This window comes from Triturus cristatus, chromosome 6, assembly GCF_964204655.1.
Source record: "Triturus cristatus chromosome 6, aTriCri1.1, whole genome shotgun sequence".
Classification (NCBI taxonomy): domain Eukaryota; kingdom Metazoa; phylum Chordata; class Amphibia; order Caudata; family Salamandridae; genus Triturus; species Triturus cristatus.
In genome coordinates this window covers 504883077-504905601 of record NC_140589.1, presented here as the reverse complement: position 1 = coordinate 504905601, position 22525 = coordinate 504883077, and the positions used below count along the sequence as shown (strand labels likewise).

At 41.2% G+C, this 22525-nt stretch overlaps 1 protein-coding gene across 3 annotated transcripts in view; it reads right to left on the bottom strand.

Annotated features, from left to right (window-relative positions):
* The window catches only part of FAM135A (family with sequence similarity 135 member A), a 907387-nt gene that overhangs the window by 359926 nt on the left and 524936 nt on the right, over positions 1 to 22525 (bottom strand). For all 3 annotated transcript variants that reach the window (XM_085610912.1, XM_085610915.1, XM_085610914.1), the window contains one exon: positions 10610 to 10764. In XM_085610912.1, the coding sequence (XP_085467038.1) occupies positions 10610 to 10764 (155 nt within the window). The remainder of the gene's footprint in view (positions 1 to 10609; positions 10765 to 22525) is intronic.

The window sequence follows — 22525 nt, the reverse complement described above, 5'->3', positions numbered from 1 at the left end:
ACTTTGGCGGTTGTGAAATTCTAATTCTCCTGCTCCAAGCTTTTCCTCCCAAAAACCAAAGTCTTCAGTGGGACCGTGTCCAGGGCCCTTGCTGGAAGAATACGACTTCAATGTTAGAAACTAAGGGCCTTATTTAGATCTTGGTGGACGGGTTACTCTGTCACAACATTGACGGATATCCCTTCCGCTGAAATATAAACAGAGTAACCCTTTCACCAAGATCTAAATCAGGCCCTTAAGTCAGAAGGAAAAATATTTATACAGGACAAACCTGCTTGGGGTATCTGAACCACGCTCAATTGAGGTTGGCCTGAAACCGTATCTAGGTCCCAATCGACCGTGAACAGTGACTATGGATTAGCGTTTTAGATTTTGTTGGTGCTTTTTGCCTTTAATGTTTAAAAATATCTCTGTTCCCCTCACTGGATATTTGTTGTTTTGGTGACATTATACTAATGATTTTTTTCTCTGTTTTTCTACATTGTAGTTGGATTTTTATTGTGTTGCGTTTTGACAATGTTTTGTTACTTCTAAATACTTTAAACATTTTCCTAAGTTAAACTTGTCTGCTCTGTGCCAAAGCTACCATTGAGGTGAACCCTGACAAGTTGGTGGTCCTATCCCTTGCCTCGGCAGGGAAACGCATCAGGTGTTCAGGGGGCATGGACACAATAGAGGTATTGCTGCCCTCAGCCAGTCCTTTTCTGTGGTTACCCCAATAAGCATCACTTCAGTGCTGCCATATAGTGGCAGCATTGGGGTGAAACCTAAAAATTAAACCACGAAAAACATGATCTGTCAGAATGTACTCCACTTTGTTATTCTCCTCCTTAGAGGAGGGGAATGGATTTCTAAAGCTAAGGACCTACCTTTCCAAGGGAAGAATACATTTGATATGTTCTTCAAATAGAAATCTAAACAGACTAGAAGCAGTGACAGTCTTTCAAGTTTACTTCTTGACTGCCAGAGGAAAGGGTGACTCCTTCCAGTAGCCACAATGCCACTTTACACAGTATTACAATCATAAAAGGTGTGAAGAGTCTTTTTAACCTCTTTATTGTTGGGTTGCTTTTTCGTCCGTTGCAGCACAAAACACACAGTTCCCAGTGCTGGTAGCAGATGAACTTGAAGTCTTTGCTGTTCCTGACACTTCTTGAACAGGGGCAAGCTCGATCTCAAGCCCTCGGAGAAACTCAAACAAAGAAGTTGCAGAAAATACAGTCCATTCCTTTCTCTGCCCAAGACAGAAGCAGCCACTGCAGGCCAACACAGCAAAGCACACAACAAAGTGGTAGTTCCTCCTCACAGCTTCCCCAGCTCTTCTTGGTAGGTTTCTGAGTGCAAAAGAGTTCTAAAGTACTGGGGTCTGGACCCCAATATTTATATCACATTTCCCTTTGTTCTCTTGTGGCAGAGAGTCTCTGAGCTTAGTCCAAACCAATTCTGTCCTCTCTGACCCAGCCCTGACTCCACGAAAGGCAGGACACACCTCAACCCCACAGTGGCTGTCTACAGCGAATGCACATCCCCAGCCCCTGTTACTCCAAAACCAGACAGCCAATACAAAACCCAGCGGAGGCACACAGGGTGGTTTAAGCAAGAAAATGCCAACTTTCTAAAAGTGGCATTTTTAAACCCATAATTCAAAAACCATCTTTACTAAAAGATGTGTTAATACATTCTGAGTTCAGAGAGCCCAAACTCCATTTCTCCATCTTGTGCCAATAGGAAGGTATACCTGTAAGATGTTACAAAGTATATCCCATGGGGCAGATAGCCTTTCCATAGTGAAAAACGAAATACACTGTATTTCTTCTTCTTCTTCTTATTAGTCTTTATTTCGACCAAATTGATCATAAAAGACACAAATATTTACAACATCACATAGATAAAATCAATTTTTCATTGGGGACTTTTACATAAATATAATAGTACATATTAAAAAAACATATTAAATAAAACAGCGAGTATCCACTAAATAGCTGTCCAATATAAACCCCTATTAAAAATATTTAAAAAGCACAGACTAAAAAGAAACATTTCTTGTAATGGACAGTACCAGCAAGCCCCTGTGCAGATATACAGATATAAAACATTTATAACTATATATATAAAACATATTTAACAGTACCAAAATAAAAACTAAGCAGAAGACAGAGCATTAGAAATCACTGTCGCAGTCTGTTTTTTTTTTTTTTTTTTAACTGTTGCCTTATTCTCCAAGCCCATCCCAGAAACTTCGCTATGGCTATTACAATTGCCTCTTGGGTACTGGACTTTAATTTTCTTAACGCAACCACACTTGACCTAGTACCAAGGTTCAAACAAACTGGTTTGAGCCATTTTCTCTGAGGAGAACAGTATGCTGGGCACACAAAAAGTATATGGGAGATCGTTTCATCCATACTTTGACAAAATAAACATTTACTATCTTGAGACGGGTGCAATGATTTAGTAAAGACTATGGTAGGCAATGATCCAACCCTAAACTGGAAATAGCATTTTCTATCCAGTGGCTTAACTATAGTGTCCCAGACTTCTTCATAAAGAGGATCCAGCTTATGATCCAAGAAGGCACTGGTCAACGATTTAGACCCGGAATGATTCAAAATACCGGATCTGATCATAGACCAGTACGCATCCTTGAATTTTTTTTTAGAAGGAAATATATTGTGAGCTGGATCATCCCATAGATGCCTCATGCCCATATCCACCAGGGATCTTTTAACCTGCTGTAACCAACTGATCTTATGGGACATATCGTTTCCTCTTATGTCCATAAGGGCTGAGGCATAATGGGCTAGTTCCGGAGTAGACCAGAGCCTTCTCCAGTAAGCCAATGGTTTGAACCTTGCGGCCTCTGTTAGCTGATGACACCCCATGTCAAAATATAGAGGAACAAGAGGGGTGCTCTGGGGGAGACCAACCAGACCTCTCAAAAAACATTTTTGAGCCTGAGCTAATGGGAACAAATTTTCGAACCCCCATAGTTCTGTCCCATATAAAATAGACGCCATAACTTTATTGTGGTAGATCTTAAGTGCGGGGCCAACAGGCTTAGTTTGAGATAGCCTGTGTTCTTTCAAAATCAACCCTGCTATTTGTGAATGTTTAAGCGCCATTATTTCTATTTGGGGCTTCCAATACATCTTACGATTAATAGTTACTCCAAGGTAAGTGAATAAGTCTGTTTGTTCTAAAGACTCGTTATTCATGACAACCCTTGACTTAATAACTTTGTGGTTGTGAAGCACCATAAATTTAGTCTTATCCACATTTACCAATAGTTCATGTTCGGAACAAAAAGCCTCAAACCGTTCCAGGGCTTTCTGCAGCCCAGCTTGGGTCTTAGATAAAATCAGAGTATCGTCCGCGAACATGAGTATTGGTACTTTGATGCCCGCAACAGAGGGAGCGTCAGTAGGGTGATCAAAAAAAATAACTAACCACACCATTGATAAATAACGAAAACAGGGTTGGGGCCAGCACACATCCTTGTCGTACCCCTTTAGAGATTGGAAATTTGTTTGTAGTATTCCCTTGGCCACCCCATCGGACCTGCGCATAGTTTGATTCATGCAATTTAATCACCAGCTGCAATAGCTCAGATGGAATTCCTAGGTCTCTCAATACAGACCAAAGCTTACTCCTTGGTACAGTATCAAAAGCCGCTTTGAGATCTACGAAAGTAGCGTAGATTGTTCCACCCGCCAGCAGTACAACACGCCAGTAGATTAATACAAAATAAAAGACTTGGTCTATCGTGCTCACGTAAGCCCTAAAACCAGCTTGGAAGGGGGATAGTATGTTTTTCTCCGCAATCCATGATTATATTCTATTCAGAACCAATCTGGCCATGATCTTTTGCGTAGAATCAATCAGGCTGATAGGCCTATAATTGTTGGGGCTCGAACGATCCCCCTTCTTGTAAATGGGGAGGATTTCCGCCCCACGCTAGGAGTCAGGTATAGATGTTCCGTTAGCAATTGCATTTACAAGAAACAATATGTACCTAAACCAAGTTTCTTTATCAGACAAGAATAAATCCACTGGGACACAGTCAGGACCTGGTGCCCTACCTATAGGAGCCAAGGTCACAGCTATTTCGACTTCCCTTAGAGAAAAGTTTACCAGGGTCTCTACACTTGGGGCTAAGAATGGGGATACTTGATCTGGGGCAATGTGGTTTGACAGGGCATTTCCTTGGCCTCCTCGTCCCCATTTAACAAGCTGCCAGAATGATTGAGGGTTTTTCCTTTTGCTTGATATCAGAAGATCCTTCCTTCTTTGTTCATCCCAGGCCCGTTTTGCAGATTGTTGTGTAGATTTATACTGCTTACGGGTTAATCTTATCAAATTTATATCTTTTGATTTTATAGCCCAGTGCAGCTGTTTGTATGCTATCCTGCATGCCTTATCATACCAATGGTCATTCTTTAAGTACGTTCTCTTTGGGGTTTCAGAAGGTTTAGTAAAAAAACTCCTGATATTTTCAAACAAGGACTCATGTAAATGTATAATATTTTGATTAATTTCGTCCTGATTTGAATATTGTTCAAGGAGATCTAATGTCTTTTTCACCTCAGCATTCATACTTGCGATGGAACTTTCATTTTCAATTACCCGAGACCACTTAACCCTCCTCATATCGTTACTAATTACAACATTAGCAGTCTCAGTTATCTCTATTGGAGACAAGGGTCCAACTTGGACTAAGCCTTTTACGTCTAGCAGTAATGGGTTATGACCCTAGTACTAATCTTCATATCTACTACTGAAGAATAATACTCTACGTTGATAAAAATATAATCTATACGGCTACTTCTCAGGCCGTTATTGTAAGTGTGGGATCCTGAGCGGTCTGATGGAGTACGACCATTTACTGCTCGCACACCCCTTTCTAAACTAAGGGCTTTCAACTGGAGGGCTGCCTCGGTTCATTTTTTGATTGGTGAAATTTCCAGTTGGGGGATATCCCATTGAGCGTCTTCATCTGCGCTTAGTTGGCTATCCTCGTGGTCCAATGGCTCAAAAGTAGTATTAAAGTCACCAGCAATAATTATATTGTACCCTTCACCTTTGCTGACTAAAAAATGATTAAGATCTGTAATAGTCTTTGAGGACCTGCCACCTACCAAACCCTGAGCATAGACGTTAACTAAGTGTTTTGGGCGGATTTTTAGTACAAATGAGCAGCGCCAAAATATCCATATTGTCAGTCTCAAGTTCTGTTATCTTTAAAGCGGCGGACTGCCTTACCCAAATTATTAGACCTCCAGAGGGCCTTCCCTTATGTCCGCCCACTGCAGCTTTGTGGAAAGAAAGGTAGCCATGGTGGAAGACCGGCGCCATTGCCCAAGTCTCCTGAAACGCTACAATATCTAGTGTGTCAATAAAGTCTGTCCAGTCGGATGATTTAATCTTACTGGTCAACCCTGCTATATTCCACGATGCAAATCTCAGTAGGGATGGATCGCGGTTCTCCAAATTATTGCCTGGGCTAGCCACAGATGGTACACTTATTGCAGGAAAGGTTAAGACTGGAGAGTGCTTTACTTTAGGGTATAGATTTCCCAATTTAGAATGGTCTACTCTCAGTGTTCTCAAATAAGTCAATGGCAAATCATCTTCACAACCCACCCCTGTTGAACCAGTACCAGAGGGACGGCCCGTACAAGAGCTTACAATACCGTTCCTAGTGCTGGCAATCAGGGATCCTCCCTGTAAATTCGTACCAATTAATGGTCAGTCAATATTTTGTAGGGATCAATCCCCGTTTAGCATTCTTTCAAGGGTATTGAATGGTAAATGATTAGCAAAATCTGGAGGGTTCAATTTCAATCTAATATTTGTATGGATAAGATGTGAAGTTCTTAGCTCAAAAATCAACAAGTTCTCTATCAGCAATGGCGAGACGAGAGTAAGGCACACATAATCGGTGTCTCAAACCTTTGAACAATATCTTATAGCAGAGGATATATCCTCCCTAATTAGTGATCTGCACTTACGAACATGTCGTAGCCACTGAATACTCTTGTTAATCAGGGACTGTTCGTCCTCTCTGATTAGACTGGGCTGGACCTTAGGAACGTTGGCTAGAAAAATATGTGGCTTTATAGGCCCAGGGCGAGAATTCTCAATAGGACTTGCTCTTGTGGGTAGGCTTGACCTAGTCAGACCTGAATGAACATACGCGGGTTGAGTTTCCCTTCTATTTGGTATATTATGCAATTTACCTGATCTACTTGCTACTTCATTTGTGACAGCACATTTCCACATAGATTTTAAATCGCTAGGGGGTTGTTTGGAAACTCTTTCCATTTGTACGTTAGCTACATTATTATCAATTGGACGATTAAGGTTTCCTTTATTGACATTTGATACACTAATGGCTTGAGTATGGGGCAGATCTTGGGTAGCTGAATACTCTTTATTGATGCTTGTTTTTAATGCTAGATTAAGGCTGGCCAGCATTCCCTTAAGTTCTTTGACTTTCATCACAAGATGCCTAGTCTGATCTTTTAGATCGTTTATCTGGTTTCCACACTGGGCTGAGCAAGAACAATTTACATCTTCTATCCCCAGAGATACTGACTGAGCAGTCTCTTCCTGGGGAATTTGTAGTAAAGGCAAAAAGCGATTCGAACAGGAAATGGTAAGCTCATCTGCACAAGTTGGCGCAAGACAGGGGCTAAGCAGGGAAGAGTTGGTACTATCTTCATGTAAACTATGGGCCGAGTTGGAGGGTCGTTGACTCTTTGAAAGCTGCTATTTAAACATATCCAGGATAACTGAAACAGGTTGTTTTTTGCTTGTGATTAGAGTTTGGGAGGATTCACAGGCCACAGCAGGGGGACTACATGAACCTGGGTGGACGAGAAGGATTTCCTCGCATTCTCCAAACAAGGTTGGCAATGCGATCCATAACAGCATGAGGTTTATTCAGTGTTTTATTTGGTTTTTTAGCTCTTTTGCCTTTCTTTAAGTGACCACTCTCCCCACTATCCACAGCTTTTCTTTTCCCCATTCTAATGCACCAAAGGTTACACTCGTTTGTATCAACACAAACTTACAATATTAAACAAAAAAACATTTGTCTCAAATAATCTCATCACATTAAAAGCTGTCAAATGTAACCAGTACAGCTGTTGGTAGTACTTTAATAATTCACGCTATTGCATTGAGGAACTTTAGCCACACGCCCAGTTGAGCAGAAAAACGGGTTAAAAGGGAAGAACAATCCAATGTTCGCTACTAATATAAAAGTACCTTATGAATCCTTTGCCACAGCTGCTGGGGCAGAAGAAATGAATGAGCCTGGTACCCAGGGGCTCGGGGGGAGGTAGCCCTGCCCTGCCACGTCCTTGGCCCGGGCTTTGCCTGGGCACACCGCGCGCGTCACGCGCTGCGGGAGCCCACGGCGCGATCTAAAGCGCCTCCGGGCGCTGGGTGATGATACGGCGAAGAGGGGCAGGCTGGGTAGTGAAGTCCACCTGGACCTCCCTTCTGGCGGTGAACTGCAGACCGGACACAATGCAGGCAGCAACTCCTCAAAAGCGGGACCCTCGCACCTTCCGGCGACAGACATCCAACATATTATTGCTCTAATTTGATTTCGAATCAACGTTAACATAAAACGAGCAGCTCCAGAATTAGAAAGCCCACGCATCCCCAAACAAATTGTGTATGCCTGGAAGAAGCCCCATGATGGTAATTTCACTATTAGGACATGTCCCACACACCAGTACATGTCCTACCTTTCACATACACTGCACCCTCCCAATGGTGGTAACCTGGGCCTACCTGAGGAGTGCCTTACATGAAGGAAAAGGGAAACTTAGGGCGTGGCAAGTGTGTGCACTTGTCAGGTTGACATGGGAGTCACAACGGTGCGCAGACACTGCAGTGGCAGGTCTGAGATACACTTGCATGGCTACTTCTGTGGGTGGCACAAACAGTGCTGCAGGCCCACTAGAAGCATTTGATTTACAGGCCCTGGGCACACAGTGCACTGTACAAGGGACATAGCAGTAAATCAAATAGCCAATCATGGAAAGATCAATCCATAACACAATTTACATGGAGAGCATATTTAGCACTGAATAGCAGTGGTAAAGGGCCCAGAGTCCCAAAACCAACAAAAACAGGGTCAAAAATAGGAGGCTAAAAAGCAAAAAGTCTAGAGGTGAACCCACTGACAAAAGCGAAGTCTAACACCAACCGTGCCCAATCCACTTCTTGTATCTGATCCATGCTACATCGCAGTTGGCCATATTTTTTTACTTTGACCCGGTCTCGTGCAACTAGATTAGTGCGATTGGCGCTTTGCACTTTTAGGCACTAGTTTAACTTCAAAGATTCATAACTGCGTGTCTACTGATTGGAGTTTTGTTTTTTTGGTGTCAAATAATTTATTAAAATTGACTCTTTTTTCTAAATTGTTGTTTCTTTTAAAATTTTTATTCCCACATTTTTGTTTGTGTGCTGCATAAATACTTCACACATTGCCTTTAAGTTAAGCCTGACTGCTTTTCTGCCAAGCTACCAGAGGGTTAACTAGGGTTTTGTGGTTCACCCTGACATGGATTGTGGCTGTTGCTTGAGCAGGGTTAACACCCCAATTTCATACAATTACCATTTTGCACACCTAAATTTTACCCCTAATAAAAACAATCACTCTATCACTGTTCTACTCCTGTTAGCTAAAACCACAGAGAGATGTGTGAAAACACAATTAAAATGTCTTGTACAGAACAACAATCTTGTAATCACGAAACTGGTATCAGACCTGATCACAGTACTAAATGGGCCACCTTCTCAGTGATCACCGATATCTCAATTCTGGTGAATGTGAGTCCTCTCTTCTTATCCCCTAAGGTGTGTCTGTAGATGTGCTAATGTATCTTAAAATTAATTCCCGAAACGCATTCACACACTAAATGTAGACTGGGAAAGCAATGAAAAGTGGATGGTGCAGAGATATCTGAAATCGAATGGCCTCTAAGCAGAATTACTACTCTCACCTGAATGTTAAAAAATGTGTGGCATCACAGGATTACATCAACCGGAAATAAAGGATTACCTTTAAAAGGGCCACCTGGGCCAAATCCCTTGGTTTCATTCTAGATGAAAACCTCAACCTGTGTTAGAGAGAAAACTAAATGTGAAGAAGTTACGTCACTGCAGACATCAGTAGAGCATGTCACAGAGTTATAAGTAGTGAAAGAGTAATGTAGGAACAAACTGATGCAAGACATGTGAAGAGTTTACTAAGAAAAAGAGTGCACGATCAGCAAAGTCTTATTAAAGGAAAGTCTGTGTTTGCAAGCCTACAGGAATTTGTGGGCACAGCACAACAAGCATGTACTCTGTGTTCTCAACAAATTGAAAACATGATTGAAGAATAGGAGCAGGATTTTGAGTTAGACAAGGGTACACAGAATCTGATAAGAAGTCTTGCGAGCAGAGCAATACACACACACACATGGGAAAGAAGCAAATAACTTGTTTGTTAAGCATTGTTAGAATTACAATAAAGAATGTGTAGAGGAAAAGGTCAGTAGTTTAAAGACAGGTGATAGGACGTTTTGTAACAAATATGTTTATTGAGTAACCTATTATTTGACCTTTTGTAAGAGATATTGTATGTGTGACTATTTAATGGGCTGCCTGTGAGCAGCCACTTGAGAACAGCTGTTTACCTGTGTGGAGATAGCTACTCTCCCTGCCGCGACAGAAAACCTGCTTTTTCCTTGCCAAGAGGAGTCTTTGTCTTTTTCTTTATCTCAGGTTCCCCCCAACACCTGAAAGACCACATCTAGGCAATGGCCACGTCAGACAGATTCAACTTACAGAAACCCAAACACCTCAAAGACTTATCTGAAAAAGACATCAATATGGCAGTAAAAGCTCTAGTAAATGCTTATCTGGAATATGATAGCATGCTTTCAACTTGCCTTCCAAAAACTCATATTGCCTCTACAAAAGCTGTATTACACTTTGCTGCTTGTTTGCTGACTGAATCAAACAAACCTGACTGCAACACTCCTGCCCTCTCATCCATCAAATGCTCTTGTCATCATAGTTTTGAAAGGCCCCATACGTAAATACCTTATTCAGAAACTTAAACTCTGTGTTGACTCACAAGGACTCAGTGCATGAACAACCGTACTCTTGAAATTCTATGGTTAAAAAACAGGAGAAGCATTAGCAGGTTTCCCCCCAACAATATATAAAGGGCGCAAAACAGAACATGCTACAAAAAAAATGTTAAGCTCCCCAAACCGAAACATGTCGCTTTACATCCACATATTTTCACTGTAAGTCTCCTTCACCCATGACAAACTTTATGTACACAATGACATTTGACACTGCAAGATCTGTATCTATATATCTCTATCTATTTATCTCTCAACTGAACGTTATTTTTCCTCCAAGTTTATGACCTTGTTAATCTCCAAGCTAAGAAAGCCTGTCTTGTTTATGCTCCTGCATGCTGCTCAGCCCAGTGAAGGGCTCCTGCACCAATTTTACAATGTATAAAACACAATCACAGATATCAGGTCTCTAATCTTAAATCCTTCAAAAACTAGAATGTGCACACACTTACCTTCCGTAACAGAATCTAAATACCGGTCTTCAAATATTATAGGCAGTGAGTTAAAGTCTCCATCCAGTTCACAGCATTCAATGGGAAGAGGTGGTAGAGTACTGAAGTATGTTGAATTTTTGATGGCTGTAGACATCTGTAGATGGCTCTGAGCACTGAAAAATAATTCGGTTTCAACTAATGAATGAATCAAAATACTAACTGAACAAAAAAAAATATTTACAAATCTTAAACAATAATGTAAAAGAATTTAGAAAAACTAAGCTTGGTACTTCCAGTTGATAAGAGATCCATACTATTCATGTGACCTACCATCGAATCAATCACATCCTTTTCTATATTAAAGTCTGCTTTAAGTATCTGAACACTCTTTCAAGAAATTATTAGACTGTTTTGGATTTGTGTATTTCAAGACTAAGGGCCTGAACCAGATCTCGGCAGACGGATTACTCCATCACAAAGGTGATGGATATCCCGTCCGACGAAGTAGAAATCCTATTGTATCCTATTGTATTTATTTTTCGCCAGATGGGATATCCGTCACCGTTGTGACGGAGTAACCCATCCGCCGAGATTGCAATCAGGCCCTATGTTTCAATCAATTTAACATTTGCATGTGTGCATGTTAAGAATATACTACAAATAATTAGTAGGCTTTGACACATTACCTGTATTGACTACATTATGAAATACTGTCTTTCAGTGTGTTGCAAGAAAATATTTTTATGCAAATCTTCATTGATGTCGTGAGCAAAGATAACAGTTTGGAAGCATTTTTAGTAATGAAGTAATGCAGTGATGGAAAACTGATATTCTTAATTTTACTTCTTGTGTCTCATTTTTCCCACAAAATCCAACCCCCTCCTCATCACACTCCTGAGTAGTGCACTGATGTTACATTTTAGTGAGGAACACAAAAGGTAATGAGTCCAATTCATTAATTAATGTCAGCCACTGCTAATTACTCTGGGCCCTATTGCAGTCAATCAATTATTTGTACATTGTGCCAGTCCAGACAAGAACTACCTTCATGCAACTCACACAGGATCCTATTCCAGTAGGAACGATCTGGCTAGAAATGCCAGGCCGGTTCCCTTCTGAACAGAAAACAATCCGAGACCTGCTTTGGCCTTGGCAGGATCACAACTGATTAAATATGGCTGGTCTCGATCTAGAATGGTATAGAGGCAACTAGACAATGGAGCAGAATGTAACCTCGCCATTATTAGTAGCAGAGTATAATTCATCCAACACTCTTTGAAAAAAGTATGCCTTGAGGTGGGCCCGCTGCTCCTTGAGCCATTAAGCTTCACATAATTAAGAAGGCACAGATGTTGGAAACCGGTCAGAGGTTAATTGTATTCCTGCCTACGGAGGACCTGACATGGCAGATCAGGCTGGACTGCTCCTATTGGTGCACAACTATGCCTGATCTCCATACAGATGGACTCTGTAAAGGGTGCAATAGTAGGCAAAACATGACTGAGCTCTGTGTTGCCTCTGTGGGAAACCCATCGGCAACAACAAATAAGGAAGTGCTGCATAACTGATTTCAATGTATTTTGCCCCATGAACAATGTCTGTGTGAGCAATGGCCTAGGACTATCGCCAGAAGATTTATCCCCACTATACACTACTGTTATGGGCTTATTGTGTGACATAAGGTTCTAGCTGTGGAACTTGATGTCATGAAGGTTCTTCGTGGTGAGTGGGGATTTGGAGAAAGGAAAGGATTAGAGGTGGTGAGAGACGCTGTGGGCAACCGATGTATGCTCTTCAGGCAATTTACGTGTGCAAAAAAGTATATGTTGTTCAACCTAGGAGTGTGGACATTACAAGTTGTAACGAGCTTGCCTGAAGAGGAACCCATGACGTCGTGACAGCATGAGGTGCTTTCAACTACTAGCTGGGACTTCATGCAACGAAACATGACAAAGAAGTTTGACATTTGAGATTTCTTTTGCGGTCAGATGAGTATTACCAAGCTCACCTTCGTGTTTGCCAGCTCGTTGTTGTGAGTGATTTGGGGCTGAAGTCTGGACAGTGAGTAGGTGACTGCTCAAACCGCTCATGCGCATAAAGTTCGCATCTCTATATATATTTGAGTGCGACTGTGCATGGTAGTGGTGTGCGAGCATCGACGTTGGGACGTCGCAAAGCCATCTTGAAGGTATCGAGTTGATGACTCACTACTCATACGCATGCAACATGGTTTGCGTAATTGAGAGTACAGTGTGCTGCCATCTTTAATGAAGTGTTTCCGATTGAAGTGATTTTGAAGTGTTTCCGCTTTTAAGTGGAAGCGTTGGCATAACCAGTCATACAGCAGTGACAAGAGGAGGAAAAAAAAGAATAAGGGATTAAAGGTGAGTGACAGTTGTTGAGCAGCTTCTAGACAAATTTCTGTTGTTGGAGTGTTCAGCTTTGAAGTTTCAAATGTGCATGTTAGAGCGTATTACCTGCTCATCACTGGTTTTGTAGCTTATACCAGTTTTGAGGGAAAGAAATATACATGTGGAACACAGTCTTATGAGAGCTGGTGTTTATTTGTCATTGGTGAAGCATTGTCAGTGGACTAGTCCTAATTCTAGGTGTAGTGTGGACACTGAACAATTCCTTTATACAAAATGAGCACACCAGCTACTACTGCTTCAAACCCCACAGTCTAAATTTTACAATCAGTCCACCCGCAGCCTTTTGGCCATCAGGAAGTGAACCTCAGTTAGAATGGGTGGAGTGGAAAGAATACTTTTTAAATTATATAGCAGCAATTGAGAAGATGAATACTTTGTTAGCAGAACAGAGGAAGAGAATATTGTTACATTCCTTGCATACCATTAGGCTTAAGATTTATTTTCAAATTACTAAAAGAGTTGTGGTGGGAGACGTGAATGTTTTTAATGCTACCATTTTAGATTTGGATCATTATTATGCACCTAAAGTCTGCATGGGTAGAACCATGAACAAGTTCTTTTCAGAGGAAGCAGGGAAAGAACAAAACTGCAGATGAATATGCTGCTAAACTTAAGAAATTAGCTTTAGATTGCAAATTTAGGATCCTACATTAAGAGCATACAGGCAATTTACTTATGTAATAAAGTATATGTTATTCAACCTACGAGTGTGGACCTTACATCCAACAACTACCCAAGAAACTCCGTGAAAAGATAATATCCAGGTAATCATCTAACAGTGTTACAACAGACTACTCCTCAGGGGCAAGGTCCCAGGAAGGAAATGATCCGAGTTCAGGAACACTCATTCGGTCTCTGAAAGAAGAGCCAAATCAACTCCAGAAGAGTCCTAAAAAGCAAGCTATACAAACAAGCATTCAACTTTTGACTGGTATTACAAGGCTCTATGGCCAAGACGTATTGATCTACCCTAATTGGCCTTGCAGCCTATAGTTTGAACTCTCTAACTTATTTTACCTATTAATCCAGTTTTATAGTAACTGTGCCCCACCCTGGACTATGACCCCCTAATCTGATCCATGTAAAACACTCTGTTATCTACAGGCACAAAGAAACGTTGGTGTATGACATATTGCAAACATAGTATCAAGCAGCAGCAGAACCCTTCAGACCTTTTATGCTGCAACAGGAGCATCCCAAAGATGAGACACTACGCAAAGAAAATTTTGTGTGTACTTGTGGGGGAGATAATGTGATGTGATTGGAGCATGTAAATGAAACACTACAGGCAACAAACTAAATTAATCCAAGCATCAACCACATTTATACATTGCACAAACACATTTACAATTTAAGCACAGAATTCAATGTCCTTTTGCATAGAATCACACATTTTTCAGTCAAGTTCCATGATCGTGATTAGAAGTCCAGTCTCCATGGTGCAAGGCAAGCAATTAGAACAGTATATCAAATCTCCGGTGTCAAAATAGAGTACAAACTACATATAGGCTAGAATACCTTTACTCAGAGTGGATTCATTAACCTAACGTACAGTTGTTATTAAGCGCTCGGATTTAGCCGTGTGATCCCTTGTGGTGTTATTAAAAAAAAACTAAAATAAAGAAATTGCTTCCTTCTTGAGTTTTTGTGTAAATCCATTTGGGATACCTCATTCTATATATGTTCCTCTCTGTATTCAGTTATTTGTCTCTGCCTCTTGTTGCAACTTTTCGTTTGCAAGTAATTTACCGACTACAGAAGACCACAGTATTAATCACTGTCCCTGTATTTTACCAACACAGCCTTTTGCCTCACGTATTTAGTAGGAGTTAGCTTTTAATTCTGACCTTTAATGATGATTTGAAATCTGCACCATCAAGGTCAGTTTTCTTCCCTTGCTCAGGCTGCAAAACTCTGCCCACACTAGGTCTTCTCTTTTTTTGTAAACGTTTCTCACAATGCATTTCACGACAGCTTGATGCAATCACGACAACAGATCACGTCATGACAAAAATACGTAGTATTTAACATGTATGCCTCTGGGGATTTTTTTTAAAGAGAAGTAGTGCACTATGTGCCGAAACGCGCTTCAACGCCTCGTCAGGGATATTAAGCTCTATATAAATACAATTTATAATAATTAAAAATACAAAAACAAAGCCGAATTCCAAACATGACAACAGGCTCTAGAAACGTATGCAGGTCACACATTAAGGTTCTGAAACAAGTACAAGTGAAGACATAAGCAATAGCACAATTAAACAGCGATTGATAGGAAGCACAGTGGCAAATAACATACTTCGTTTCAGATAATTCAACGCAGCAGGCAGTATTATCAGTAGTCATATCAGGCTAAGATTGTCTAAATAGGCAAGAGCGGCATCTCTCCAAATTAAGAGACCTGATAGTGCGGGAGCAAAACTGTATCCCAAAATCTGGACACCCCAAAATGTACCTCAATTGGTTCTCCCACAGTATACTGGATTGGAGACGGTGCTAAACGTCAATTTCAAGAGGCAATGTGTCCCTGTGTTAAGAGCCTCCAGAACATCAAATTAGCTGAGTGAAAACAGTTCAATAAGTGAGGGAATCCACTCAATAATTGAGTTCCTTTTTTATATTAATCATTTTTATTGCTTTCTACACAAAATAACCATTTACTGATGGTAGCACACAATATCGAAGCAATTATAGTACAGGCACAGTCGAATAGAAAACCATGAAAATATTATCCACCCAAAGGATACTCAGCAATAAGGAGACTGCCAAAGCTTTTTATCGACTCCTGCCGCTAACAAGTACCTTAACAATTAAACCTAGAAATGTGTCAACGGTTCCACTATCAAAGTTGAGAAGTATAACCTTCAAGGCAAAACATAGCAACTATCAACCAAACAAAGAGAATACAATATTCATGAAACTCTCATCACGTCACCCTCCCTCCCCCCACCCGCTCTCTCCCAAATCAGTAGAAAAGAACAAGAATGAATATCATGAAATTGGGAAACATTTGTAAAAGAAGAGAAGCAGAAAGTCAGAAATCCCAGGGGATCCATCCCATTGTCAGCTGTGATTGGTCAATTATTGAGTAATATATGAATGAAAAGTTCAAGGGTTTTATTACAAAGATTCTAAATAGTCGGTGCAGAGTCAATGCCATGAAGGCACTCAGAGGCAAAGTTATACAAAATATTTCAAACCAGAAATGATTGAAGGCCCAAATGAGCGGCAAATTCAGAAAGACTTTAGGTAGCATCTCAAGTAGAACATGACAGTCTTATGGCTGACCACCAAAATCAAGGGGTTTTAATACACAATTCTTGTATAGGAAATTAATACTTCTGCAAAATCATCCTGGTGTGAGCAGTATCAATGCTATAGCAAATCATAACACAAGATTAATATTCGTCAGTGCTTTCATACATAAGCATGATACCGATTAAAAAAAAAATACAACTATACTAATATCATTCGGAGATGTTCGAACAAAAATGAAACATTAAGATTTCTTCTCAGTGAATAAACCCAATGATTGAGATAGATACTTGTTGCAACCTTATATCCGCACCATGGAAAGTTAATCATGAGCAAAACAATATTGAAATTAAATAAACTAATATGACTTCAGTTTGGCTGTGTGCTGTGGAGCCTGTGGCGAAAGGATGTGCTCCGAGGGCTTCAGAGCGGATGTGAGGGACAAAGATGATATCCATTTGGTCTAAAATGGTGTTTTACAGGGAAATGTGGTTTTACTAAACACATTAATATAAACACTTCTACACATCATTGGAATTGTGTTTCAATTATGCTAATTCAGTCCGTATATGTAAAATCAAGTGTGAAAAGTCATATTGATTCTCAATACTATTGCACAAGATATAACCAGAAAAACTATTACACAAATCTCCCCATCTTTAACACCGGTTTTAGACACTATCTCAGATATCCTCCATCTCAAAATCTTCAGATCACTTCCTCTTTAATGGTCTTTTCTCATTTTTATAGCCACAATTTTTAATCAGTCAGCCAAATTACTGATCCACTCACCAACCTTAATAAAACCCTTCCACATCTCAGTAACCGAGGAACATGTAGCTTCCCATAAGCCATTCTCTTCAAAAGACTGAAGTTCATGAGAGAGGTTAGTCATGTTTGTAATATAAGAGCTAATAATTCGACTGTTATTGGGAATAAAACTGCAGCATCTCATATCCTTTAGTACTTTTGCAAACATTGACTGTCTTCGTAAGAACAATATCTAATGCTATGAAGTTCTGCATCATCATAGCTCTAAAAATGTGTACTGAATTAATTTGAGTAGGTGCTCCAGCTGCACTTAAGAAGATTCTATTAATGTAGATAAACATATAATTGTCACATCATTCAATGCCACACCTGCAGGAGGAATAATAGCACATGATCTAGTTAGGACTATCTATCCAAATCCTTGTTTCACTCTCTTTGAACCAAACTCATCATCCATTCCACTCATATGATAAATTCTAGAAAATACTAAAGCAAGATAACGAGATCAAACCCAATTATGAACACTCCCCACTAAATATGTTACTACACATGTTTTTATTCTTAGGGTTCAGGCTGCTAGAGGATTGCCTTTTTAACTGGGTTATGCCATCCTCTATCCTGAGCTATTGAGGCTTTTATCCATGTTTTTTATTATTAGGGGCCAGGCTTCTAGAGGATTGCCTTTTAGCTAGGTCATTGCCCCCCTCTATACTGCCCCCATTGGTCTACGTTTTGTCACTTTTTGTGGTATGATGGTTTATCTACTTGGAAGGCATAGGCTGCCAGGGGATTGCCTCTCTGGCTGGGCTGCAGACTCCCTTAGCTTTATGTGGCTTTGTATGACGCTTGATTTTTTAAATATTGGGAGGGAGTAAATGAGGGGCTGGGCTTTTTAACCTTATTGTTTTCTTAACTAGTTTAGAGACTATTGGATTAAGTATGCACAGACTTTGAAGGACTGTCGATTAATAATGCTGGATCTCTTTTTATTTTCGTGATTGTTGTTTATGTTTTTTGTTAGAAATGGAGTTTCTGGTTGACTAAGGTATACACCAAGGCCAGGCAACACTCACCAATTAAGTCAGGGTAAGCTAGATACACATCTGAGATAACCTGTGCTCACTCTCTGGTAGCTTGGCACAAAATAGGGAGTCTTATCAAAAGAGACAACATGTAAAGTATTTGTGAAAAAAAACACACACACACAAAAACACACACACACTTGTAAAATAGCTTATTTTATTATCAACAAAACTCTGATGGATACTTTTCAAGTTATAAGCATTTAAAATATACAGATAAATATGGTGCTTTGGCAACACCCACCAGCAACAGTTCAAAATATGAAAGGCTCCGAGTCCCTTCAGAGTTCTATCTTAGCCAAAACCGTATTTAAAGCAGGTGCCTAGACAAAGGCCCTACATGGGTCCCTCAGCACAAGATTGGTTAAAGGCTCTCTGCTGACTGCGAGTACACTGATTGGCTTTCAAGGACCTCGCGGGTCCAGGGGCTCTCACACAGTACCTGGGGGGGGGGGGGGGGGGGGTGGGGGACTGGTGGCGATTTCAAAGGGAGTACTCTGTCAACAGTGCCCTGTGTTGCTAAGTCCCAGAGGCTATGATCTGGTGTCCTGGGCCCAGAGGAGCGAGGGTTAGCGTGGCCAGGGAATCTCGTAGGAGGAGGGGTTTAGATGCGACGTTGCTGGCAAGTCCTGGGGTTGGCAAGGCATCATCGGCCACCGTAGGGAATAAGAGTAGAAGTGCAGCTTGTGAAGAGACAGGGCACTTGGTGTAAACAGAGGAAAGTGCTCGGTCTTGATCTCGACCGCCAGGCGGGGCTGCGTTGGAAGGCTTCCATCAGCAAGGCGGCGTCTGTGATAGAACCAAGGCACTCAGTTGCTCTCAAGGGAAACAATCATTCTCTTCTCAAGGGACGTGTTGATCAGGCACACTCTGATCGTTTGTTAAGGGTACCACTGCAATGGCAAGCAAGTGAAATCTTTGATGGCCCTGAGATTTCATGAACAGGGGGCAAGTCAGCAAGCCCCTGGAGAGCACTTCGGTCAGCACAGCAAAAGGTAGCAGGTAGGTCAGCACAGCAAGTCAGGTAGTAAAGTGGCAGCCCCTTCCTGCAGCTAAACAGGCAGCAGGCTAACACAGCAGAGCAGTTAGCAAAGTGGCAGTCCCTCCTGGCAGCACAGCAGATGTTATGGCAATGTGCAGATGTTGGACTGGTTACAAGTCCAAAATGTGTCTGATTTGAAGGGGTCAGAGCCCCAGAACTTATACCCAAAAGTGCCTTTAATGTAGGGGGTGACTTCTAAGGAGTCCTCTGAAGTGTACAAGGACCCCTTGCAACCCAGTCCTGCCTGCCTAATGTTGGGGGGTAATCCGCTCTTGTATGGGGACAGGACACTACCTATTGAATTGTAAGTCCCCTACCCTCCCATTCCTCTCTGCCCAAGAAGATCAATCAGAACGAAGATGAATGCAGATGAGTGTCCTGTGTTGTGGCTGTCTGGATGGAAGGCACAACTCTAGGTGTCACCCAGCCCAGCACAGACGTGTATTGGAGATAGGCACATAGAGCAGTAAGTGCAGAGAAAAATCAATTTCTAAATCAGTAAGGTTAAATCTAACTTCACCAGTAAAGAGAGTTTATCATTACCAATCCAAAGATATAAAACAAGAAAAAGCTACTCCTATCTGATCAGGAATTACCACTTAAACAGGTATAAGGGAATTCCCAATGATAACCTATGAGAGGGGTAGGCCTCACAGCAGTAAAAACGAATGTTGCTGTTTGTCACTACTAGGACATGAAAAACATAACAGTACATGTCCTAACTTTTACTTACATTTACACCTAGGGCACCTAGGGCCTACCTTACGGGTGACATGTGACATAAGGGGGGGTTTCATTTAGCTCAGCACGTAGTTTTAAATGCCAAGTCAAAGTGGCAGTAGGACTGCACACACAGGTACGCCAGTGGCAGGCCTGAGGAAAGGAACGTGGTACAGGAGTAAACCCGTTAACCCAGCTGAGACCGGGTAAAGTATAATAACAAAAACAACAATGTCTCAACCAGTAATCATTAAAAAAAGGACTGTTATAATAAGTGCATAAATCACTGAAGGAGGGAAAAAGGAGACCAAGACAAGGAGCAAAGGTTGTTATTTAGCAAGTAGTTATAACAGCACTACATTACAATTGGATTAGGGTAACCAAACCAACCAAATGTGCACTGAAGTGCTAGTGTGAGTGATAAGTGCAGTGACACAAGTGATATAAAAGCAGCATGAGACGGCGAAGGCCAATAACAATAAATAATAATTAGGGCTCAAACGGTATGACTCAAGTAAACACAAGGATTATTCTTTTTTTGTCAATTTCAAAATGATCCTGTGGTAGCCACAGGTTATCTCAGATGTCGACGGCGTTTCAACCTTATCGAGTTAAGGTCATCATCAAGACAAGGGTTACAAATTTTCTATGGTAGTGCTGTGTAAGAAGGAAGGTAAGGAGAGATGAAGTAAGAACAAGGAAGTTCCATTAGCGATATATGGAAGTAATCATGACAACCGGTAGGAAGAAAATCACCTGGAGGCACGAGGAGAGTCTATCCCAATATGGTGAGAGCAACGTGGGGAGTCAATCACAGTGGTAGTTAACAGCGATGGGCATCGTAGATTGCTGAGAAAGGAAAAGGGTAATTGAGAACATCATGGCCGAATCAAAGGAGTAGGAGGGTAATCTGAATGATACCTGTAGGATTTTTTAAAGGATCCGCAGAATCTAAAGTAGGAAGGGGGGGCAGAAAAAACAGAAACAGGGACGGGTCAGTAATGGAACTAACCCGAAGTCAGGGAATTGCTAGGAGTAGGGAACTGGAGGTCCTTACCTTGGTGCAGTAGTAGTGCTGTCCGTAAGGAAATCGGTAGCTGAAGTTTTGTTGTATCGTGGCTCAGTGATGCCTACGAGTCCCAGAGTGATACGTGGGACTTGTAGGGGAATTAATCCGGGGAGACGAGTAAAGCGTCCACAAGGGCTGTGCGGCGGAAACTGATTAAATGCCAGGACCTCCATTTACGTGGTCACGTGAGCGTTACGGACACTAGCGTGTGTCAATTGCAATAGATGGGTGCCCTGGGGGGACTTTGGCAGGAAGAACCGCCTCAAGGAAGATGGTGGAAAAGGCAATAGTGAGAAACACTACATGAAATAAATTGCATCTAGATTTTAAACAGTTACTTTGTATGTGCAAGCTTGAGCAAGTATGCGCATTCATTAGAAACAAGAAGATATTTACAAACATTGAGATAAAATCACGGTCAAAAGAGTATAACAACGTTGAAAGGCTACTTCTGTGGGTGGCCAATCAGTGCTGCAGCCCACTATTAGCATTTAAGTTACAGACCCTGGGCATATGGGATACCACTTTACAAGAGACTTACAGGCCAATTAAATATGTCAGTCATGTATGCACCAATTACACACATGTTTAGGAATGACATATATCAACTTTAGCACTGATTAGCAGTGGTAAAGTTCTCAGATTCCTAAGACCAACAAAAAGATGCAGTAAAGAGTGTAGGTAAAAAGCAAAAAGATTGGGGAAAGACCACCATAAGGATGGCAGGTCTAACAGTTTTGATTAACTAATAAACTATATATTGATTGAACGGAAGTCTTTCATTGTTTGGATCACAGACTAGGTCTTCTTGCTGTAACTCATGCCTTTGACTTTGAAATTGCAACAGCTCCATATTCTGATAGCCACCAAACTGGACATCACCCACTGAGAGAAGTACCAGGATCTTCACCAGAACTTTCACTGATCCAATCTTTTATGACTTGACCAGTTTCAAAATTATCACCCCCTTTGGATCCACATCGCAAACTTGAGCTTGAGTTTAGAGAATCAGTGGTAGTTTTCACCACTTATTCATCTGTGACCTTCACCCTTTTTGTGTGAAAGGCGTGGATCCACTGTGGGATTCCAGCACATTTCACCCAGTGTTTGCTGTCAAGATAAACCTGTGAGGGTCCACACCATTGCTCCTCCAAGCAGATCTTTCTCACATGTTTTCAGATCACTATCCAGTCTCCAGGGTTCAATCCATGGAATAGTATTTCCTTCATTGCTTCTATTGCCATGTTCACCTGATGAGGCAGATTTCACCATATCAGCCAGACCTTTGCAGTAATCCAGCACAATGTCATCAGTTATTGAAACTAGCACAACTGAGGGAGAAGAAACCAGTGTCATTGCTCTGCCCACGATCATTTCATGAGGCAATAGACCAGTCTTATGTCTGGGAAGAGCATCCAGTAGACGCACAGACTTTGGCCAGTTTGTTGTTGAAAGTTCCATTCATCCTTTTAAACATTCCGGAAGACTGAGGACAATAAGGGCAATGGAACCACTGATCTGACCTCAGCACAACTATCTACAAAATCGTATTTATTAAATGTG